The 21,353-nt window shown below is 41.6% G+C and overlaps 1 protein-coding gene across 1 annotated transcript in view; it reads right to left on the bottom strand.

Moving 5' to 3' along the window:
* The window catches only part of LOC144517283 (receptor-type tyrosine-protein phosphatase gamma-like), a 513,098-nt gene that overhangs the window by 57,203 nt on the left and 434,542 nt on the right, over positions 1-21,353 (bottom strand). The window contains exons 9-12 of the mRNA XM_078249315.1: positions 18,470-18,654; positions 5,857-5,965; positions 5,232-5,281; positions 2,890-3,622 (exon numbers count right to left, since the gene is read on the bottom strand). Of these exons, the coding sequence (XP_078105441.1) occupies positions 2,890-3,622; positions 5,232-5,281; positions 5,857-5,965; positions 18,470-18,654 (1,077 nt within the window). The remainder of the gene's footprint in view (positions 1-2,889; positions 3,623-5,231; positions 5,282-5,856; positions 5,966-18,469; positions 18,655-21,353) is intronic.

Genomic DNA, 21,353 nt, shown 5'->3' with positions numbered 1-21,353 from the left:
AAGTGTAATTTGAATTTTGAATTAAGGTTGTCTAAATTTTGAAACAAAATTAACATGATGTGGCCTATAGATCATAAAAACAGACTACAGTATGTTGAGAAACAAATACATCTTTTTGAATGATCTTGCTATTACTCACACTTCCAGAAGAGACAGCCAACAAGGAGCCAGACATGTTTGTTAGGAGATTAGTTCATGTTTCCCTGCCTTGAAAACTGGGATTTGTAGTTGAAAGCATGCACTCAGCATAAAAAAGACAGCTCCCATAACAGCGGTTCTTAGCAGAATGTATACATTCACCCCTTTTATAAAGTTGTGCAACAAATTTTAAGCTTTTGCCCTTGAGTCCCTCAAGCTCTAACAGAATCAAATTAGCTAAATGTGCTTTGACAAAGAGATTGAGAAAGCCATTTCTGGGGGAATATCAGAAGATTGCTTTTGTTCATAATAATGTCTGGTCTTGCGCTCAGACTGTTTCAAAGCACTTGAAATTGAATCGATGTCCCATGGTGGTTGCTTGGCTAATGCAGTGCCATGCTGAAAGACTTGGCTGGGAGTGGGGGAGGGGAGGAAAAGCATTAGGTCTGCTCTCAGCTCCTGCTGCTAACACTTTACTTTGCTCTACATCACTGCAATTCATCCACTCTATATCACTGCAATCCATCACCACTTACTACAGTAATGCCTTTAGTTTGGATATATAGTCCTTTATGCAAGTGCCCATCCCCCTCTTACCCATATTCAACTCTCTACTATTCATTTTTTTTTTTTTTTGCTCCATTTACGGCAGTTCATGCACCACTTTTTTGCATGCCATTTGATAATAGAATGCCTAAAAATGTGAACATCATTTGGGGAAAAACATGATAGTTGCCGAGACAAAGAATCATTCTGTGGAGAACAACACCCTATTTTGTACCAACTGGTAATTGATCTCCAACTGTTTTCATCATTCTGAAACCAGAACACAACAAATGTTGAGGATGACTTATTTTCACTCCCGCCACCTAAAAAGAGACAAATATTGTCTGATATTTCTATTTTTAAGCTGGTAGGGTAGGCATTACTTATCTTGAAACCTATTTTCAGTAGTTCACAGAATGAACGGCGATATTTACCCAGTAACAGAACTTTTGCCCTCTTGATTTACCCGTCCAGTCAGAGAGACTGAGTGGAAATAACACAAAGTTGAAGTTATTTTAAAACCCTCAAAGATTAGGGGCTTTTTGAGAAAACATTCAGGGCTGGATCCCCAGAGCAGCACCCCACCCCCACCCCTCGCTCAAACAGAAACAAATTCCATCTTCTGAACTGTAACAAAGTCATATTTGTTTACTTGTAAACATCGGTCATTTACTTTAATTTAAGTATCTTTTATCACAAGAATTGTACGTCGCTATGTTGCAAGTCACAAAAAAAAGTAACTGTGATGGAACGGAACAAAAAGAAAGGAATCAAATCAGAAGTTTAAGCGAAGAAGAAGCTGGTGTGTCTGTCTGCGGCTGACACTCTGGAATAGATCCATGTTCTGAATGTAGGTTGCGGCTTACAGCTTCAAAAAGGCACAACAATGGATGGCGTGATTATGTATATACACAGTATACAGTTTATAGGTTAGCATTATTGTACCTCGGCATGGTTAAAGAAGGCATCTACCTTAATTAATCACAGATTCATTGCGAACATGCCAATGCATCTTCAGGCGGTGTAATGTGCTTTCACTGAGGAACTTTTCCCTTCAGTGAGCAGTATGTTAGAAAAGCTTGAGGAGCGCAGCGGGACTGTAAAGTGCAGTCTAGAGTTAGTTTGGACATCTGGGCTCAGTGGCTTGATGTTGTTCCACTAGTGTATGCGTTGACATTAGGGGTGTGAATCTTCATTGGTGTCACGATTGTATTCGATTACGATTATCATGTAAACGATTTGAATCAATTCGATATCACGATGCGTCACGACGCGCCACGACGCGCCACGATTTCTTGTCTTTGTTTTGGTAGTTGTGCAGTTTGGTTTGGCTTCATCGTCTGCTTTACGCTTACCTGTCAGGTAAGTGTCCTTTCTCAAACCTGTCCATGCTTTGCTAGCGGCGCAGCAGAACCGTGCTTTTTTATTTTTATTTATACTAGTACAATGCCCGTTTGGAGTGCGTGCCTGTTCGGAACAGGCTGATTGCTTGGTTCCCGGTATTTTTTTTCAGAAGTTTATCTATCTATAAGCACGGTTTAATCAGGCGCAGCTCGGTTGCGGCCCATCTAGAGATTCGGCGTGTACCCTTTTTTCGTCTAGCCGTCACACATCCAGGTAGTGATGTGGCCCGGGCAGGGGGAGGAAGGGAGCCCGGTCAGACTGCTAGGGAAGCCACTAGAGCACGTAGCTGGAGAAATGTGCGAAACTGCCGGTAACGAAAAAACGTGCTAGAGCGCCCAAGAGCCTGGGCGTACATCTACTTCGTGTTTGTATACAGTACGATTAATATTATCATTTCCATGTAGGGTAGACTGCAATCAGTTTTGGGCAGATGACCACTTTATGGCACGACAACGGTAGCCGGTGAACTGCAATCAATTAACCTTCTATGGATGTAGCCCCCGCTGCTGTAGATTCCTTGATTTATTGTTAGATTTAGCGTCTCTGCGCCAACCTGTTATAACTCCGGGCCCCCTCACCCCAGTTTGGGAAACACTGCATTACACATATCATAGACAATGTCATGTAATTGCAGCTGGCGTCGCCAAACGAGTTGGAACATTTTTGACAAGTGATCAAATTAGTACGAGAAAGGGGAAAATGAATGATTCGGCAGTGATGCAAATTCATCGACTTTCACCTTTCATGTTCCTGCTCTACAAATGATCAAGGCTTGCTGTTTAAATGAGCCTTTAGACTCACCAGTGTGGATGGAGAAAGGCCAGTGCTTCTTGTCCCCCCCTGAGCTGGGTCTGAGCGTCGCCGCTGGGTCTTGGGACGACTCTGCCATTTCATTGGCTGCCTCTCTGGCGGAAGTGGAGTCAAATGGATTGTGGGTATACACCTCCAGTTGGCCTTTTTTACCAGGTGGCGTGCTAGTTGGATCTGGTTCTTTCTCCTTTGCGGTAGTGTCGGGTGTCTGGCTGGGTGGCTCATTCACCGCTACGCTGTTGTCCTTCCTCCCGGCCTCGCCCACACCTCCTGATCCCTTTCTCTCCTTCTTCTCCTCTTTCTCCTCCTCTTCCTCCTCTTCGTCCTTATCCTCTCCTTCCTTCTCTCCATCCTCTCCTTGGCCCTTGCTGTTCTCTCCGTCCTCACCCCCAGCTTCGCTATTATCTGTGGCTGCTACCGCAGCGGCGCCTTTGGCGGGCTCGGGGGCATCAGTGCTCTGACGCGTGGAGATGGGGTTTTGGGTCGGCGCTCTGCTCGGCCAAACAGAGCTAGGGAAGGAGGAGATAACACCGCCGCTGAAGCCCAGGCCGGCCAGCAAGGTACTGGTTACTACGGAGGCCACTGTCGCCTGACTGCCGCTGGAGGACGGGTCGATTCCTGTCGCCATGGAGACGAAGGAGAAGGGGATGCCTGAGGAGGTCCAGGTAGATGAGCCAGAGGAGATGGGAGCCATGTCGGCCGAGGAGGCTGGAGACACCGTCGGCTGAGAAAGAAACTATTTACTGGTTAGAATTTGTTTATACTCCTAAACTTTGATATTACTGACTAAAGATTTTAACCCCTCAAGGCAGGGGTCTTCAACGTTTTTTAAGCCAAGGACCCCTTAACTGAAAGAGAGACGGAGCAAGGACCCCCTACTACATATATTGTATAAAATGAAGTTGCATAATTAACTGGGCCTACAATAATGTGTAGGACAGCCTAAAGCCTTTATACATACCTTTTTTGCATAGAATACTAAGCTATTAACATTGTAATTGTTGTCATGATTTTATAAATCGTGTTTTAATGTTAAACATACATGTGGCACAGTGAATGTATCTGTGGATGGCTGCCTTAGTGACTACCTTATCTATGTATAGGCCAGTAAGCCTATCATCAGAGGGGATTTATATTTGCTGATAATATGTTGGATACATGTTAAGAATTTACATGTATATGTGCTCTTTTCAGAAATCATGACCCGGTTACTCAAGATAATGCACAGACCTGGTTGTCAGCAGTTTCATGTAGGAACTATTTTCTTTTTTTACCAAACCCGCCAATGCTCACGTGAGCTAGCAGCATCGGTAAGCTATGAACTAGGCTCACATTGTCAGACCTTCCTCCACAGCGCTGTAGAGGAGAGTCTGGCTAGTCCACACAGCGTTCCTGGATGGGAGAAAAACGTGTTTATTGGCATTTCTTTAAACCAAGCACAATCGTCTTGGGCGGCGCTAAGCGCCGGATGGAGCAATGGTGCCGCTGCAAAATAGCCTCCGGAAGGAACTTGTTTTGGTAGAACATGTGCACGTTCAAACGTTGTTTTAGTCGTGCAACAGAAAACTCAGATTGGACAGATAGTCTAGCTAGCTGTCTGGATTTACCCTGCAGAGATCTGAGGAGCAGTTAACCATAGTCCTCAGAAATCCACCGGAGATTAGCAGGCCAACACAAAGAAAGAGGAAGGTATTTCTGTAAAAAAGAAAATAGTTCCTACATGAAACTGCTCACAACCATGCCTGTGGATTATGTTGAGTAACAGGGTCATGATTTCTGGAAAGAGACTTTGCTGTAGAGTTTTTTAAATGTATTTTCAGACATCTTTATGGTCGATATCTCCAACACTGGGCCACTCACACCAAAACTATCTCCACTGATAGATTGCACTACATGTAAGTCTAAAATATATATTTTTGATTTTGGGTTGAACTGTCCCTTTAAGACATAAAACTAAGCAAAATAAAGAACCCAGAATGTACTTCAAGTTGCGTGTGCATATTTAGATACAAATATGCTCGATGATGCTTGATGATTGATGATGCTTGATGATTGGATGTTTGTCCCGTAGTGTCAGGAAGTACAAAGGGATTTTTTTGTATTTGAATGTATTATTTCTACAAAACAAAGCGCTATCAGATTATACTGTTGTGATCAAGAATGAATATCCCTTTATCTTGTTACATGTTAACCGCTGCATTTCTAATCCCGACTTTAATTCCCTTTGAGACATTCCTGTCCACACAGGGAAGAATAATGCTAACACAGACACTGCTCTCTGCTGGATAAAAAGTGACAAGACAATAGTAGGTATTCACCTCTGCTTCCCTTACCATTCCAGTTTTCACGATCCTCGTCCCCTCAAAGATCCTGGTGGTGTTCGCTAAAACACAGGAGATAAGAAGAAAAACAAACGGGACAATCCCCAGTTAAACACCGGAGAGACAACCAGGGAACACTTCACTCGAAGGGGTGTTTATAAGACATCCATGAGTGCATTGCAAGCGCATTAATCACAACATGACAGAGTGTAAATGCAAGGCGCTGAATACTTAATGGCTCCGCCGATAAACTGAATGTAGCTCGATGAAATTAATCAATCTCACTGCATTTCAGCTTGCTTACTAATAGTTTATGTCTTTCCTTTCCTCTGGTATGTTTCCTTTAGCCTGCAGCTGTTGATATGAGCTCACATAAATAACCGGAATATGAAAGATTTCAGGATATTATGATGAAAGGAATCCTAACTGTCCGAAAATGCTGTTTGCACAAACGTAGGACAATGTGCAGGCATGTTGAAAGAGGGCTGTGTACATGAAAGAGATACATACCGATGCTCATATTGACCGTTATGATGACATTAACGATAATTAATGAGCACTTGAGGTCTAAGCGGTCTGTGTGTGAGTGTTCGTGTGTTTCTTTGTGTGTGTGTGTGTGTGTGTGTTGCTTTGTTACCTCTGAAGAGCATGCTCTGGCTGAAGTCACTGCGCATGTCATTCATGCAGATGGCCTGGACTCGAAACAGGTACAGCACATCAGGGGAGACGGGAGAGATGATGGCCTCCTGGACAACACACAACATGCACGCAAACAAAATCAGTAAGGTCCTCCAAGATTGTATCTTATAACAGTAAGTCGTGTTATTTCAGTTACAGGGCAAGGGGTTCATATCAAGAGATGGGTTGCATAGATTAAGATGTGGTTAAGTTATTCTTAAGGATGTTTTGGGATCTGGGGAACAAAAACCCCTTAATTACAAACCTTAAAACCAATATCAATATTTAATTAAGATTCATATGAAATATGCATGGCATAAGTAACTTTAAGGGAGCACACTACTGGAACTAGATTTTTAACCCTTACTACAAATGCACGTGGGTTTTTGTTTTAACATTTGAACTTTTTAAGGAAAAAGAGTTTTTGTAATATTACTCCAACTTTCTATAAGTGGGTCAACAATTACCTCCATGCATTTTCTGTGGAAATGAATACGGGTATTTTATCCTTATTAGTTATTCTAGCAGGTGTAGACTCCAAACAGCCGGAAAGACTGGACACACACACAGTGGCCTGTTTTTGGGCATAGCTGGACTTATTGGTTGCCTGGAGGAACACCAAGAGGACGGAGAAAATAATGGCTTGGGATTCATTTATCCATCAACTTTAAAATGTCCTACAACATGGGGTCCTATTTCCCTGCTTCAATTGCTAATCAAAATGTGTGCACAACACAACTTAAACAAAAAAGTAAAAAATAACGACTGCAGAGTACAGAACAACAGAAAACACATCTAAGGAGCAGTCTTGGGACTGAACCAGACTGGAGTATTCCAGCCTGGCATGCTGTCTGGTGTTCCTCTAATGAAGCTCATTAGGAGAACCAGGGTCAACCAGGGAGACCATTTCATCCCCATACACACATCAGTTCTCACACTTTTAATACAGTCCACTTCACATTATTACTGTAGCTATCCCAACAACAGACAATGCACCTCTCTATCCGTGGTTCATCCTAAATATTTCATCCTAGCTGTGTGTGTTCTCTTGTTTCCCCATGGTTACACCCTCATCATTATCTCCCTGTCAAATACACACGATAATAGGAGCTAAGAAAATGCCTGCTTCTTTCTTCCTCAGCAGATGGAGCTGGCCTCTTGTGGTGGTTGTATATGTGGGAAGATTCTAACCACTAACTCCTGTCTCTGTTGAAAGCCCAGAACGCAAGGAAGTGAACCTTTGAGCTAAGATTCTTTTTTCATATAAATGTGATGGTATTTCCAGCTTACAAACTCATGCTACGTAAGTTGAGACAGTGGTACCCCAGGTCTCATTCAGGTCAGTATCCAACATAACCTCATAACCTGTCTCAGGCAGAGGAGTACTTTAACTCTACAGATTCAGGGAATCTAGGCAGCTGTATGATAAGGGAATGTTTTGTTTTAGGACTGTCTCCTTTTGGAGGGCGGTGGAAACTTTTGCATACTTCCCAGAGAGAGAGATAGACTCAACTAGATTTTAGGTAAGCAGATGTGTTTATGATGCCTGCAATATCTTTGTTGACATTAAAGGTTCAACAAAACTTAGTCTCGCATTGCCAAACCTTCCTCCACAGCGCTGGGGAGGAGGGTCTGGGGAGGAGGGTCTGGGGAGGAGGGTCTGGCTAGTCCACACAGCATTTTGGGATTAGAGAAAAACGTTCTCTGGTTTGTTGGCATTTATTTAAACCAATCACAATCGTCTAAGCGCCGGACACGGAGCCACAGTGCCGCTGCAAAATAGCCTTGGGAAGGAACTTGTTGTTGGTTGAACATGTGTACGTTCAAAGGTTGTTTTAGTCGTACAACAGAAAGTTCAGATCGGACAGATAGTCTAGCTAGCTGTCTGGATTTACCCTGCAGAGATCTGAGGAGCAGTTAACCATAGTCCTCACAAATCCACCGGAGTTTAGAACGCCGACACAAAGAAAGAGGAAGGTAATGGACATCTGGCTTAAAAGAAGGACATCTGGCTTAAAAGAAGGACATCTGGCGGAATTTCCTGCGGCACCGGAGCAATCCCGGAAGTGGAACATCGTGGATATAGACTAAGCTAAACGTAACGCCTCCAGCTTGAGTTGAAATACACTTTCAGGAAGACAAGAACTTCAGAGAGTTGGGGCGTCAAGACATGATAACACATCGTGGTTAAACTGTACTGCCTGCTTCAATTTTTCCTAAATTGAGATTCCATTAAATGCTTTTGTGTAATTCATCAAGGTCTCCCAAACCTTCATTACGTATGTGAATATCAATTGTGTTGCTCCTGAGTTTATCCTTAACATTAAAACTCGAGAATGGTTGTCCGTGCTCAAACGCAGTCGTTATGCATGCTCATCATCCCATTAACGCCACAAGACTCCCCCCTCATTCCAATTAACAGCGCTATCCTCGTGACTGGCTTAGCACTGGTCACAGCCACATCAGCTCACACTCATTTTTTTCAAACCCCTCTGTCAAGTTAATAAAAAAACTCACGCTGCTTTGGATCAGCATAATGATAAAGTTATCATGTACTGTACATGCACTAATCTTAAAAGCAGTGAGAGATGAATTCCAGAAGAGCCTTGTTTTAATGGTATATTAGACTCCCACACATTATTCCTATACTGCTTCATTTTAATTTCATTATATGACTAAAGTCTCGTTTTTTAATCAAGTCTGACAAATTTATCAGCTGGCCATTTCATACGCTTTATATGTTTTATCTTTGCAGATAGTCCTAATCACAATTACAAAGTAACGAGATACAGCAGGCCATTGGAAGATATCACACACTGTTTAATGGGTTCAAGAGGTAAAATCAGTTCAGTCAGCGAAAATGTTTAACCATCACTATACCCAGTATGTCATCCACACCATCACATTATATCACCCCTCCAAACTTTTGATTTCTCAATGGGATAATACATAGTATTTTGAACAATTCACAGATCATTATCAAACTGCCCATGGTCTATTTAATATCAACAAGTGAAAGCGTGTCCTAGCCTCTAATGCTAATGTTGTAGTCTGTTTACTTTTCAACAAATTAAGGAACAATTTTTAATAATCCTATACATTCCTTCCTGTGAAGGAAATAATGTTTCACTCAATAAAGCTGCACTAATCAATATTTTTATATAAACAATGGACCAAACTACTGTGAGTAATGCAAAAGGCTGCTCGTAGTGACATACCTACAGAGAATCATCACCAGTTTTCCCCTCAGCCCTCCAACATCTTAGTATCTTTTAGCTTATTGTTTTGGTTTGATGGACTGCAACTTTACAATTTTGATTCAGTCTCACAACTCTCATCAACCTGGTTTCCAGCAGCAGGCAGCTGTTTTAAACATAAAAGCTCTGATAAACCTACGGTACCAGTGCCCTCCAGTGGACCAAACAGAAAAAATAATAAGTTAGAGACTAGCTGGTGAACATAGTGAAACATTTAGCAGCTAAAGAAACAGATATTTCTCTTTTAGGAGTTGGTGGAGACCAAAACAGAGCTAAAGTGAGAGTTAATATTAGACTTACATTCATCGGGTGGCCAGAAATACAACCCCAAGTAAATGCTAATGTTGCTCTGTGTCTGCTGGATGTGTAAACAGTAGTGATGGCCAAACAAAGCTTCATGAAGCTTTGTGAACCGTTTTATTTATTTTCTGAGCCTACTAGAATGCAATCTTGGTTTAACGAAAAAGTCTCAAGGAATGGGAATTTAATGCGCTTTCAACCCTTTGTTGAACAGAGAGCGCCATCTAGTGGGCTTAGAAAATAAAGAAAATGGTTCATGAAGCTTCATGAAGCTTCATTTGGCCATCACTAGTAAACAGATAATTGTTTGCTTAACATATTCACCAAATCAACTTTACAAGGGAAAAACATGTGATTTTCAGCTTGTTGTGGAGTTTTGCCCCCAAGTGGACAAAAAAACAAAACTAAATAACAGATTAGTACAGCTTTAAAGAATTTAAGAATTCTTAACTTGAGTGCCTCCAGAGGTAGTGTTATACAAGACACTGGCAAAGCGCAATCCCTCCTCCCAACAAATTTAATCTGAAATGAATGGGCTAAAAACCGGGACATAGGCATATCGTCCCAGCACTACATATTTCCCTTTCAAATGTGTCCCAGATCAGGCTGCCCAGCCTCCTACGACGCACTTGGCCCGAATAGGTGTGTCCTTCAGAGATACTAAAGGCTAAAACTGCACCTTCTGCCAAATGGACGATCTACAGAGGATCCAACATCAGCTCCAATCCTAAACGAAATCTAAAGGAGTTTGACATGATATGTTTCATGCTCATTTCTTGCAGTCAGGCATGGAATGGTCTCCTCAACCAGTAATATTGTTTTTATCTTTACATGCAGACTTTACAGGCATTGGGATATGCATGCAGCAAAAGGCTGACAATATTCTCAGCGTCAGCGCCATTTGGTTACATTATTCACACTGATGTGGTAATGATATACTGGTGTTAAAATGATACAACTTCAATAGAAACATGCACATGTTTTGACTTTGGTAGTTTAACTGAGTTAATTATAAGTTTTCCTCTTTTAGCTGTGCATTGCCACACAACTCCTTTAATCTCCGTCATTCAAAGGGCACGATATCATCACCACAAATGCACCATGGGACCGTACATAAAATTTGACGTGCAACTGATAGCTTTCATGAGAAGGCAGCTCTCTGTCAGATGGGGTGTTGCTGTTTACACTAACACGGTGGAGAATCCACGCTTCCAGCTGACTCCTGCTCTCACACAGATGGGTGGCAAAGATTGAGTAAATGAAAAGGTTTCATGCAAACAACTCAGGGCTTTAATGTACAGTGGCATCAACAGCAGCTGATAAACAAACTGAATGTCTGAGGAGTGTGGGATCAGATTACTCTTCTTTACAGAACTGATCTGCACCGTTACTGTATTTATACCCAATATGTGTACCCAAAGTGTCTGAGTATATACATCATTCATACAACTACATTTTTTATTTACAATTAGTCTCACATTGCATGACTCACGCATGGCTAAAAGGAAAAAACGCTCTGGGTTGTTTGCATTTTTTAAAACCAATCACAATGGTCTTGGGACGCAGCAACGGTGGCTCTGCAAAATAGTCTCGGGAAGGAACTTGTTTTGGTGGAACATTTGCAACCGGCAAAAGAAAACACCACATACGATATTAAATTAAGTTAACTGTTCAGGCAATACAGTAATGTGAGCTATTTAAGTTAGCTTGATACATTGCTAAACCTCATTAGCTCTTACCAGTGTATTGCTGCGTGTACTTCGTCCACAACAATCCCACCAATCGGCCCCAAAACATCCCAGTTAGAGAGGAAATGTCGTAAACATATTCTTTGTAAATATTTACAATCATTCTCCGAAATAACCAAGCAGGCCTGCCTTGTTGCACGATCCAAATTGTCTTCAAAACTTGCCATTTTTAGCGAGTAGCTTGCAAGCTGGAAATTTATTTTTGTTTCCCGAAGCGAACAGTGTTAAGGAACGGAAACACAAAGAGAGCGGAAGGAGAGGGACATCCGGCGATTATATTGGAAATGAACTTGAAATTGAAAAACTGGAAATGTCATTGATCCAGACTAATATACATATATATTTCGTAATAACGCTTTTTGAGTAGGAGTGTTGTCAAACAACGCTTGGAGGACTCTTTTGTCCTCAGAGGGTTAAAGATAAATAAATGTATAATCTTAGTGTTTAGTGAAGAAGTGATGGTGCCTGTGTACACGGTGCTTTTTTCTGTAACAATCTGCTGTAGATATCGTGTGGATATCATTTTACTGGACCACTTGTTTTAGCACACTACCAATAAAGTTGTAAGGATTTAAGTGGACTGCATTCATGAAGCGCTTTTCTAGTCTTAACGCCTACTCAAAGCGTTTTACACACTACAGGCACCATTAACCATTCACACACACATTCACACACTGGTGGCCAAGGCTACCGTACAAGGTGCCACCTGCTCATCAGCTAAACATGCTCAAGGACATGTCGACATGCAGGGGCCAGATATCAGTGGCAGTTCTAGACCATTTTAAAGAGATGGCCCAGGCTGGGCCCAAGATGCAATTTTAGGGGGTACCAAATATATTAAGCACAAGCGTTACATACCCCCAACCCTCCACAGCTTTGGTTCTACAAAAGACTAACGATACACATATAACAATAAACACAAGAATACTCATTTAGTGTTAACCTACATTCTATCTATCACTGCACATACACAATACTATCCCATCTTGGGGGATAAATATGGCGTTAAAAAATGTGAAACCAAAAGTCAAATGTAATTTTGAAAATTAACGGACCTTAGTATGTGACACAATGACGTCGTATGTGTCATTTTAAGGAGTCTTTTAAAATCAACCTATAATGTCCTTTAGTTATACTGTAGGGATGTGTTGTAACGGGATAAGATAACATTCTGTCTTGGAGCATTAAAGGGGCGCTATGCAGTTTTGGCCATTTCTTTGCTGTTTTCTCGCTTTTTGCTCACAGGTTTCTCTATAGAGCTCCCCCTACAGCTTCTGAATAGATATTTGGCAGCTCCTATGTTTACTTGTGTCTGACTCCCCGCTCGGTCCGTCTGCCGTTTCCTCTCTCTCTGTTCCTCCGACAATGCTTTCCTAGCTTTCTGCTTTTTCCGGCTCAGCCATGATGATAGTATGAAAAACTCCATCACTACCTTGTTAGCCGGTTACTGAATGGGCGTATGTGTGCAGTGAAGTGAAGCAATTCGTTACATTGCAAGACCTGATGTTATGCGATTCTTCCTGACGCTGAGGCCAGCGGGGTGCTGGCCCGAAAGTTGCAAAGGTGGTTTTTCCGCTCACAGTCGCTAGAGGGAAGCGAGACGACCACCATTCAACCCGAAAAAAAAGTCATATAACCATTCTAATGACTCCGAAGCTGTTACAGCTGTTGTTAAGGTAAATCAAGCTCAAACTAAAAGCTAAACTGAAACTGCATAGTTCCCCTTTAACAGAACATATGCTTGACTTGAAAAAAAGCTTCATTATGTAGTGTATTGTACTGTATCTTTCTCTATCTGTCTGCCTGCCTGCCTGCTGCCTGTCTGTCTGTCTGCCTACATGCCTGCCTGCCTGCCTGTCTGTCTGTCTGTCTGTCTGTCTGCCTGTCTGTCTGCCTGTCTGTCTGCATGTTTGTCGATCCCCCCGCCCCCCCATACAATAGTCCAGTCCAGAGTGTTTCATTACATTGATTGTGACAAGGGGGATGTTTCGGGATTTGGGGGTCCTAAAGCCATGTAAGTCCCTGTTGTGACCTAGATAGAGGCGTCAAGGGAGAATATGAGGAATAAGAGCAGAATCAAAGGGCTGACAGAAAGAGGGTAGAAAAAATAGTGTGTGAGAAGGGCCGTCGGGGGGAAGACGCCAAGGGGAGGAAGAGCAGGAAGGGCGAGGGAGAGTGAAGTAGATTTCAGAGGGAGGGATAGTCTCTTGAGTTAATGATGAGAGGATAAAACACTTCCCACCTCTCTCCCTCCATCTCTCATCGTGGCAGAATCACAGTACTGAAGGCTGACGCTGCTTCCACAGCCAGGGGGCACTCTGATCCCTTTTTCTACAGCCATTCCTGTTTCTCCACAGAGCCACTGGCCCAAGGTCATGCTTTTTTGCATGCCCTCCAGCTCAGCATTAGTATTCTGCTAGCCGATCGGCAGACCACAATGTAAGGGAATGAAACCTTCTGTCTGCTCCACAGCCTTCTCTGATGGCTCATTTTGGCTCCTGATGAGACCATTTGTAATGGAATTGATAAAGGATGTTGCTTGGTGTTTGTGTGTGTGTGTGTGTGTGTGTGTGTGTGTGTGTGTGTGTGTTGGCATTTGTGCGTGTTTGTGATCAAACGCTTTTGTCCCCAGACAAATGAATAACTACTTTATTAAAACCTCTGCCAACATTTTTTCTCATAATACGTTTTATTTTGCCAGAGGTGCGTGTATGTGCCATTGTTAAACAGAAAAAAAAAACCTCACGTTTTAATGATGCAAATAGTGCTGATTTTGTACGTGTCAAAACAGTTTGGTTCCAAGTTATGAGATTTCACAAGACACTCGCGGTCCTATTTTTGATGATGTAAGGTCCTCTGTATTTCTGAAATAACACACACACACACACACACACACACACACACACACACACACACACACACACACACAGCATGCAGCCTTCCAGTGCAACTGCATTTGGCTGTCCGTTAGTCCAAAATCTTCCCATCATTATTTACAATAAATTTGTCTGGGGCTCTATTCAAAGTAGACAGTTTCACTGTCTAATCAGAAATCAGTCTGGACAGTGACATCTTAGCACATGGGAACGCACTGGATGATTAAAATATGTTCATAAGTGCAGTGTATCAAAGTGATGAGGGTAAATCATAGTACATTAATCAGTTTAATCCAATAACATATGGCTGTAGGCCGCGGTGGTGTGTGTTCAGCTGGCAATGTATCATCAGGGAGGGGTTGAAGAAGGAAGGCGGGAAATTAGGGGCATGAAAAACAAAATAAAGGAAATCTCTTGTGAAAACATACCTACACTCAATTGTTTTGGCACTTGAAATTAGTCTACAAAAGTCTTTGGTTTACAAAAGTAGCGTAATATATGAACTAAAATAAAATTTTGTAATATGGCTTTTTGAGTAGGAGTGTTGTCAAACATCGCTTGGACACGCTTGTGCGTCTTTTGTCCTCAGAGGGTAAAGGATGAATGAATGTAATAATCTTAGTGTTTATCAAGGACGTGATGGTGCCTGTGTACACGGTGCAAAGGAAGTAGTAAAAGCAACTACAGTTAGAAATATGGAGCACTTTGTTATGTGGGTGGGTGTGTAGTTGGTGCTGAGGGAAATCATCTGATTACTGTCTGATGAGCAGTTGATGGTTGGCTGAGCTAGAATCTGGACGTTAATGTGACCCATTTGGGTTTTTCAAGACTTTTGTATAGAAGCCCTCCCAGATTAGGAGGCATTATTAAGCACAACAGTTTGTACTGTTAAGCCCTAAAATTCCCTACAGCCCAAAAATATTCATACATCATCATTAAAACAAAATCATAAACAATGGGCTCTTCCAAGGGCGTAGCGGGACATGCCCCCCGCATTTAACCTGTCGGTGCCCTTCGTCCCCCACACTTACAACACGTCTGAGAGTATTTGAATACACCGTAGGTAGTCGAGTATGTACGTTTCTCAGGCTGCGTCATTTGATGGATAGACTCATATAGATATAGGCAATAATAAAATAATATATAAGAAAAATATCCACAAAAATATAAGGAGGAAAACTCATTTAAATATGCAATAATTAGGATCAGTGTATATGATGGAATAGTGGCATTAGAATGTGCCAGAGGCCACCGAATTTGGGATATTACGGCCAAAACGGTCCCGGGAGAGGCACGCTCCCGGACCCCCCTACCCTAGTTAACTGTTCTTTATCTCATCTGAATGCAGAGCCAGACCATTAATTGAGACAGGCTGTACTAGAGACAGGTCTTTATTTTATATATATATATATATATATATATGTGTTACGATACCGTTATCAGTATCTGAAAAGCCTCCGGTACTGCCTAAAATGCTGGTATCGGTATTGGCGATGCACCGGCCTGATACCACGTAATTTAGCCCCAAAGAAAATCTACTTTAAAGTGGTTTATTTCTGTTCTTTTTCCGATATGACTGACTGTCAAACTGGATAATAAAGAAACTTCTATGGCATTCATTGTTTGTGTTTGTTCATGTTTCACGAAAGGTTTAACCCGAGCCATACAACAAAGATAGCAATCATGTCACACCCATACAGGGATAGTAGTATACAGCTGTTAAAACATGATAAAATATATAACATGGTATCAGATCGGTACTCGTATCGGCTTAAGTTCAGGTATCGGAATTGGTATCGGGAAGCAAAAAATGGTATCGGAACATCTCTAGTCTTCATATACAGTATGTGTGTTGATCGCTCTATGGTGTTTTTTGCCCCCAACTGCTCCTTCCAGGCAGCGCTGCGACCGCTGCCTTCAAGGCACCTAACTCTAACCTTAACCTTAACCCTATCCCTAACCATAACTAGTGCCTAATCTGCCTGGAAGGCGCCGTTGGGGGCAAAAAACACAGGGTAGGAACAAACGGCAGATATCGTCGTAGGGTTTGGAGGACTGGTTGGAGCACAGAGTGGTGAGAATGACATGACTCCATTATAGGACAGGTGATAGGTCATCTTGTTATTGTCCTTCTTGCCAGAGGCCTTTATTTGGGGCCAGCCTGTATCTAAATACTAGCTTTTATTACAAAATCAGGTTTTTATTTCAATTTCAATTTCTTGGAGCCAATGTCCAGTGGCTGCTGCAGGAACTGCAGTGTGAAACATACCAGCACTGGCTTCAGTATTCATTATTCAGCCGTAGTAGTGGCTGCTGTTTGATTTCAGTGTTGGAAAGCCCATGGACTGACAGGGCTGGAAGTTGAAATAAACTCCACTGAAACTAACTTCACACACACAAACACAGTGGTGTGATGAGGCACACAGGGCTGTGGACATGATGACGTCTGAGCTGTGTGAAGACGAACTGAAAGGATTAATTGTTCTTCTGTATCTCTGTGGATTATATAGCAGCGTAAACATGGCTATCAACAGCTCAGAGTCATAAAAGTCTGAACAGAGGTTTTTGCTTTTAGTTTTTTGTCGCACAAACCAGGCTGAGAAAGCACATCAGAGAAAGGCTGCAAGTGTGTGTGTGTGTGTGTGTGTGTGTGTGTGTGTGTGTGTGTGTGTGTGTGTGTGTGTGTGTGTGTGTGTGTGTGTGGGTGGGTGAAAATCTCATTTAAAGACAATTTAAAGCACTGAACTCATTATATATGCACTCATATTTGATGTTAAGCAAATCTGGTCCATGCTGGTGATTTCCTGTATGTTATGATGTATGGAAATGTCATGAGTGTGCATGTGATTCTACGTTAATGCATAGTTGTTTATTTTATTTGTTTTTACATTAGAAAAAACTTCTGCCAATGTGCATGTTGATGTCTCCACATATATCACATATTTTTTATATTTTTTAATTTTTATATTTTACAAATGTCAGTGTTAATGTATGCAAGTGTAGACTTATTGGATTCCATTGGCAACTAACAGTATTATTGTGATTGCAATCTCTTTTAAAAATATGTTTTTATCTTACAAATTTGATTTGCTACATATAATTTGGAGGGAATTTAATTGATTGATTACTGGCAATGATTTTTACAATTTCGGAAGTGTGATGTGTGAAGCGTGAGGAGCCACACGGCCCAGGACTATGGATTTTTTTCACAGCAGACATTTTGACTTGTCATAGAAAAGCACAGCTGAAAGTGATAACCTTAACAATGGCTCAATTCCATCAAGTGTCCCAGTAAGCTATCTCAGTGAGTCATCATGCACAATACCAGGGCCTCTCCTAAGTGGAATGCAGCCATCATTAATGGTTTTGAATACACCTGTGCTTTTCCTTCTATGACAAGTCAACATGTCTGCCGTGAAAGAGGTCCATTGACGGACCGTAGGGTTCACATCCTTTGTCACGTACTCTGTCGTACAGGTCTTCTCCACGCTTTATACACCAAACATTTTCGCCCATCTTGCCTTCAGGGAGGTGTCTGAGACAGTAGATTTATCTGTCAAGTAACTTATAGATCACTATAATATTAAACAGACAAAACAACATTATTCATACTGTATTCTTTAAATACTTCATACAAAATACAGTATTTAATGCCACTATTTTTCAAACAGAATTTACTCAAATCTTTTACATTTCTACTCCACATTTCTAATGCAAATTCTAGTTGATCTTAGTCTATATCCACGATGTTCCGCTTCTAGGATTGCTCCGTCACCTTCCTCTTTCTTTGTGTTGGCGTTCTAAACTCCGGTGGATTTCTGAGGACTATGGTTAACTGCTCCTCAGATCTCTGCAGGGTAAATCCAGACAGCTAGCTAGACTATCTGTCCAATCTGAGTTTTCTGTTGCACAACCAAAACAACTTTTGAACGTACACACGTTCCACCAAAACAAGTTCCTTCTCGAGGCTATTTTGAAGCGGCACCATGGCTCTGTCCGGTGCTTGGCGCCGCCCAAGACAATTTTGATTGGTTGAAAGAAATGCCAATAAACCAGAGGACATTTTTTCTTCCATCCCAGAATGCTGTGTGGACTAACCAGACCCTCCTCTGCAACGCTGTGGAGAAAGGTCTGGCTATGCGAGACTATGGCCACTTCCAGCCCTGACAAAATGTAGCAACGTGTGACACAGCCAATAAACCAGAGACACACACACACACACACCATATAAGAGAAAACATAACTCAACGCTGTTGCATACCGTTTCACACTGTTCAGAGGAAAATGTTGTTCAACCAGGAAACTGTAGCAAAACGGTGCACATTGTTTTGTGATTGAACTTGCCCCAGGCTGACCCTCCCACTCCACACTCTAGTCCCTCCCAGTCTCACCAGTTTGTGTTTGGCGTCGGTGAGGTGCGTCTCCTCGTAGCTGTCGTCGTGGGTGGTCCAGCTGTACGACACCAGGAAGTGGAGGATGGGCGGGTGGTAGGTGACCTCGGGACGCGCCCAGCGCACAACCAGAGCGCTAGCGTTCACATGCTGCACCTTCATGTTGATGGGAGCACTGCTGCATGCTGGGAGGCAGGAACAGAAGACAGCAAGGAAGGATGGAGGGGGACATTTACAGGAAAGGAGGATGGTGGAAAAAAATAATGAAAGGGAGGAATTAAAGAAACCAACAAAGTGAAGGAAGGTGAGACGTGAGTAAAATCAGATAAAGAAAGGAGAGATGAGAAAAGTGGAAATGAGAGGATGTCCCGGAAAGGAAAAAAGGAAGGAAGGATTGGGGTGAAGGAGGAATTAGGAAAGCAATGAGAATTAAAGGGAGGAGGAGAAAAAGAGAGAGATTTAATGACATAATACATCAGCTCAGCTTATCTTAAATAATACACTCAGACAGAGAGATACTGAGAGAGAGACTGAAAGAGAGAGAGAGAAAGAGAGAGAGAGAGAGAGAGAGAGAGAGAGAGAGAAAGCGGGAGAGGTGGAGAGAGAGAGAGAAAGTGAGTGTTATGTGAGCGTGAGTTGTATTCATGATGTGTTATTAATATTGCCGTGAGACATTCTGAGTCATCCAGACACACAGACACACACACACATTTTGTCTAAAGGGTCCAGTAACCAGTAACAGACACGTTCATATATAGTCTCCTTCAGGCAAAAGGGAGCCAACTGACTCTGTCTTTAACTATCTGGCAGAGGCAGAAATGAAGCCACACACAAACACACGTTTTATTATGAATTTAACAATACACACTACTGCATAATAACGCTCCATTCATTGTAACTGGGCCAGCCCTGCACTGACTGCTACTGAGCACTATATGTCTCTGTTTGACCAGTGAGCTTTCCTGCCCAGACATACTATGGATGGCAGTATTTGATTTCTGATATTTTATAATTATAACTGTAAATTCTTAAATACTGAATGGGGACCAGGCCTTTGTCTGAAACAGGTTTAAATGGCAAAGGGCTTTTTCATTTCCCCCTATACCTTGGGGTAAATGCAGAGGGTACATTCATGTGTAAATGCACTTGGTAAATAATGGAAATATTATAAGTCAAATGCAAATTTCAATGCTAACTTCCTGTATGTTTATCAGATTTAACAATACGTAGTATACATTTCCACAGACTTATTTCATCAGTATAACACTATGTCATACTCACACTTCAGTGTATCTTCTCTTACAGAAATACTGTACAATATTTCAAACTTTTCTTTTTCCATTCTGCCATTTGGCAATTGCTGTTAAGCTACCGTCAGTGAAACGTGACACTTTCTGTGCAGATGTTTTCCATTAAAAGCCTTTTAGCAACTCAAAGGACATTGTCCCTGTTGGGCTTTTAATGTGACACATCTGCAGGAAGTATTCTGTTCATTTCAGTGATGGTAGAGCAACAGCGACTAGAAATAAATAGAGAAAGAACAGTTTTTGTGTTAAAAAAAGAGACCTATAGAAGCATTGTGGTGAGCATAACATGACTGTGTTAAGTGATGGAATTAGTGCTGTAGAAATATATACTATGATAAATATGAGAATGTATCATGTACACTATTAGAGTACAGGTAAGTCCCCCCATCCCATTATTTTACTACTGGCCTTTTTTTTAATAGTGGCCACACACTAGTATTATTTGAATACCATATGAGAATTTAAAACATACAAGATGATACATAGCAGTACGTCTAATATTAAGGTAAACGTGGCCTCAGACGTTTAATTACATCATTTGTGCCGAGGAGCATTCAGTTTCTGAACACATCAGACACTGGCACATAGACATTTTATAATGTGCACTATTGATTATTTATTTAATTATTTATTGATTCATCTTAGCTATTGGACTATTTTTTGCATGTCACCACCATTGCTGCGTTGTTGTTGTTTATGTTCTGTTTTCTGTATCCTCTACGTCTTCAATGTTGTTGGATGTTTGGTGTGGTTTATATTGTTTTTGTTATTTAGCCTACTATTGTCTGTGCTCAATGTTCAATGTGACTCCCTTGAGTGCAAAACAAATTCCCCTCGGGGGCAATAACGGTTTCATTCATTCATTCATTCATTCATTTAGTCGTTTAATTAATGTTTCTGGACAAATCGACCATTGACATGAAATCCAGAAGATAAGATCAAAAACAGCAGTTTTCTGTTTTGTTTTTAAGTAAATGGCCAAAGTATGTGGACCCTTGTACTTCTGGTCTGAAGCTCTGTTTTTCAAGGTTGGGACTCAGCCCCTCAATTCCACAGCAGGGAACTATTAGTGTTACAGTCGACACGTCGTTTAGAGAATACGTGACAAAGGATGTGAATCCTGCTGTCCGACTGACGTCCTGGGCCCTGTAGCTCCTCACACTTCACACATCACACATCACACTTCCTACATTTTAAAAATCACTGCAGTAATCAAAATCCTGTCATTAATTAAATTCCCTCCAAATAATATTTGGCAAATCAAATTTGTAGGATAAAAACACATTTTTTAAAAGAGATTGCAATCGCAATAATGCTGTTAGTTGCAACAACAAAAAAATCTGATAAACAACCCAATAACCCATGAAACTTTATAGCAACAGGTTAGGGAAGGCCCTTTCCTGTTTCCACCAACAAGTCCTCCAAACCTTTCAACGATATATGTTGTTTATTCCTCTAATACATAGGAGCCTTTCATAAATTAGCGCCCCTAAGTGTTAACAGGAAATACGACCCACAGACGCATTTTCTGTTCTCATCTCTAAACAACAGAAATTAACGGTCGCGGTTTTAAACAC

This window comes from Sander vitreus, chromosome 4 (genome assembly GCF_031162955.1).
Source record: "Sander vitreus isolate 19-12246 chromosome 4, sanVit1, whole genome shotgun sequence".
NCBI classification, from domain to species: Eukaryota; Metazoa; Chordata; class Actinopteri; order Perciformes; family Percidae; genus Sander; species Sander vitreus.
This window is presented reverse-complemented; position numbering and strand designations above follow the sequence as displayed.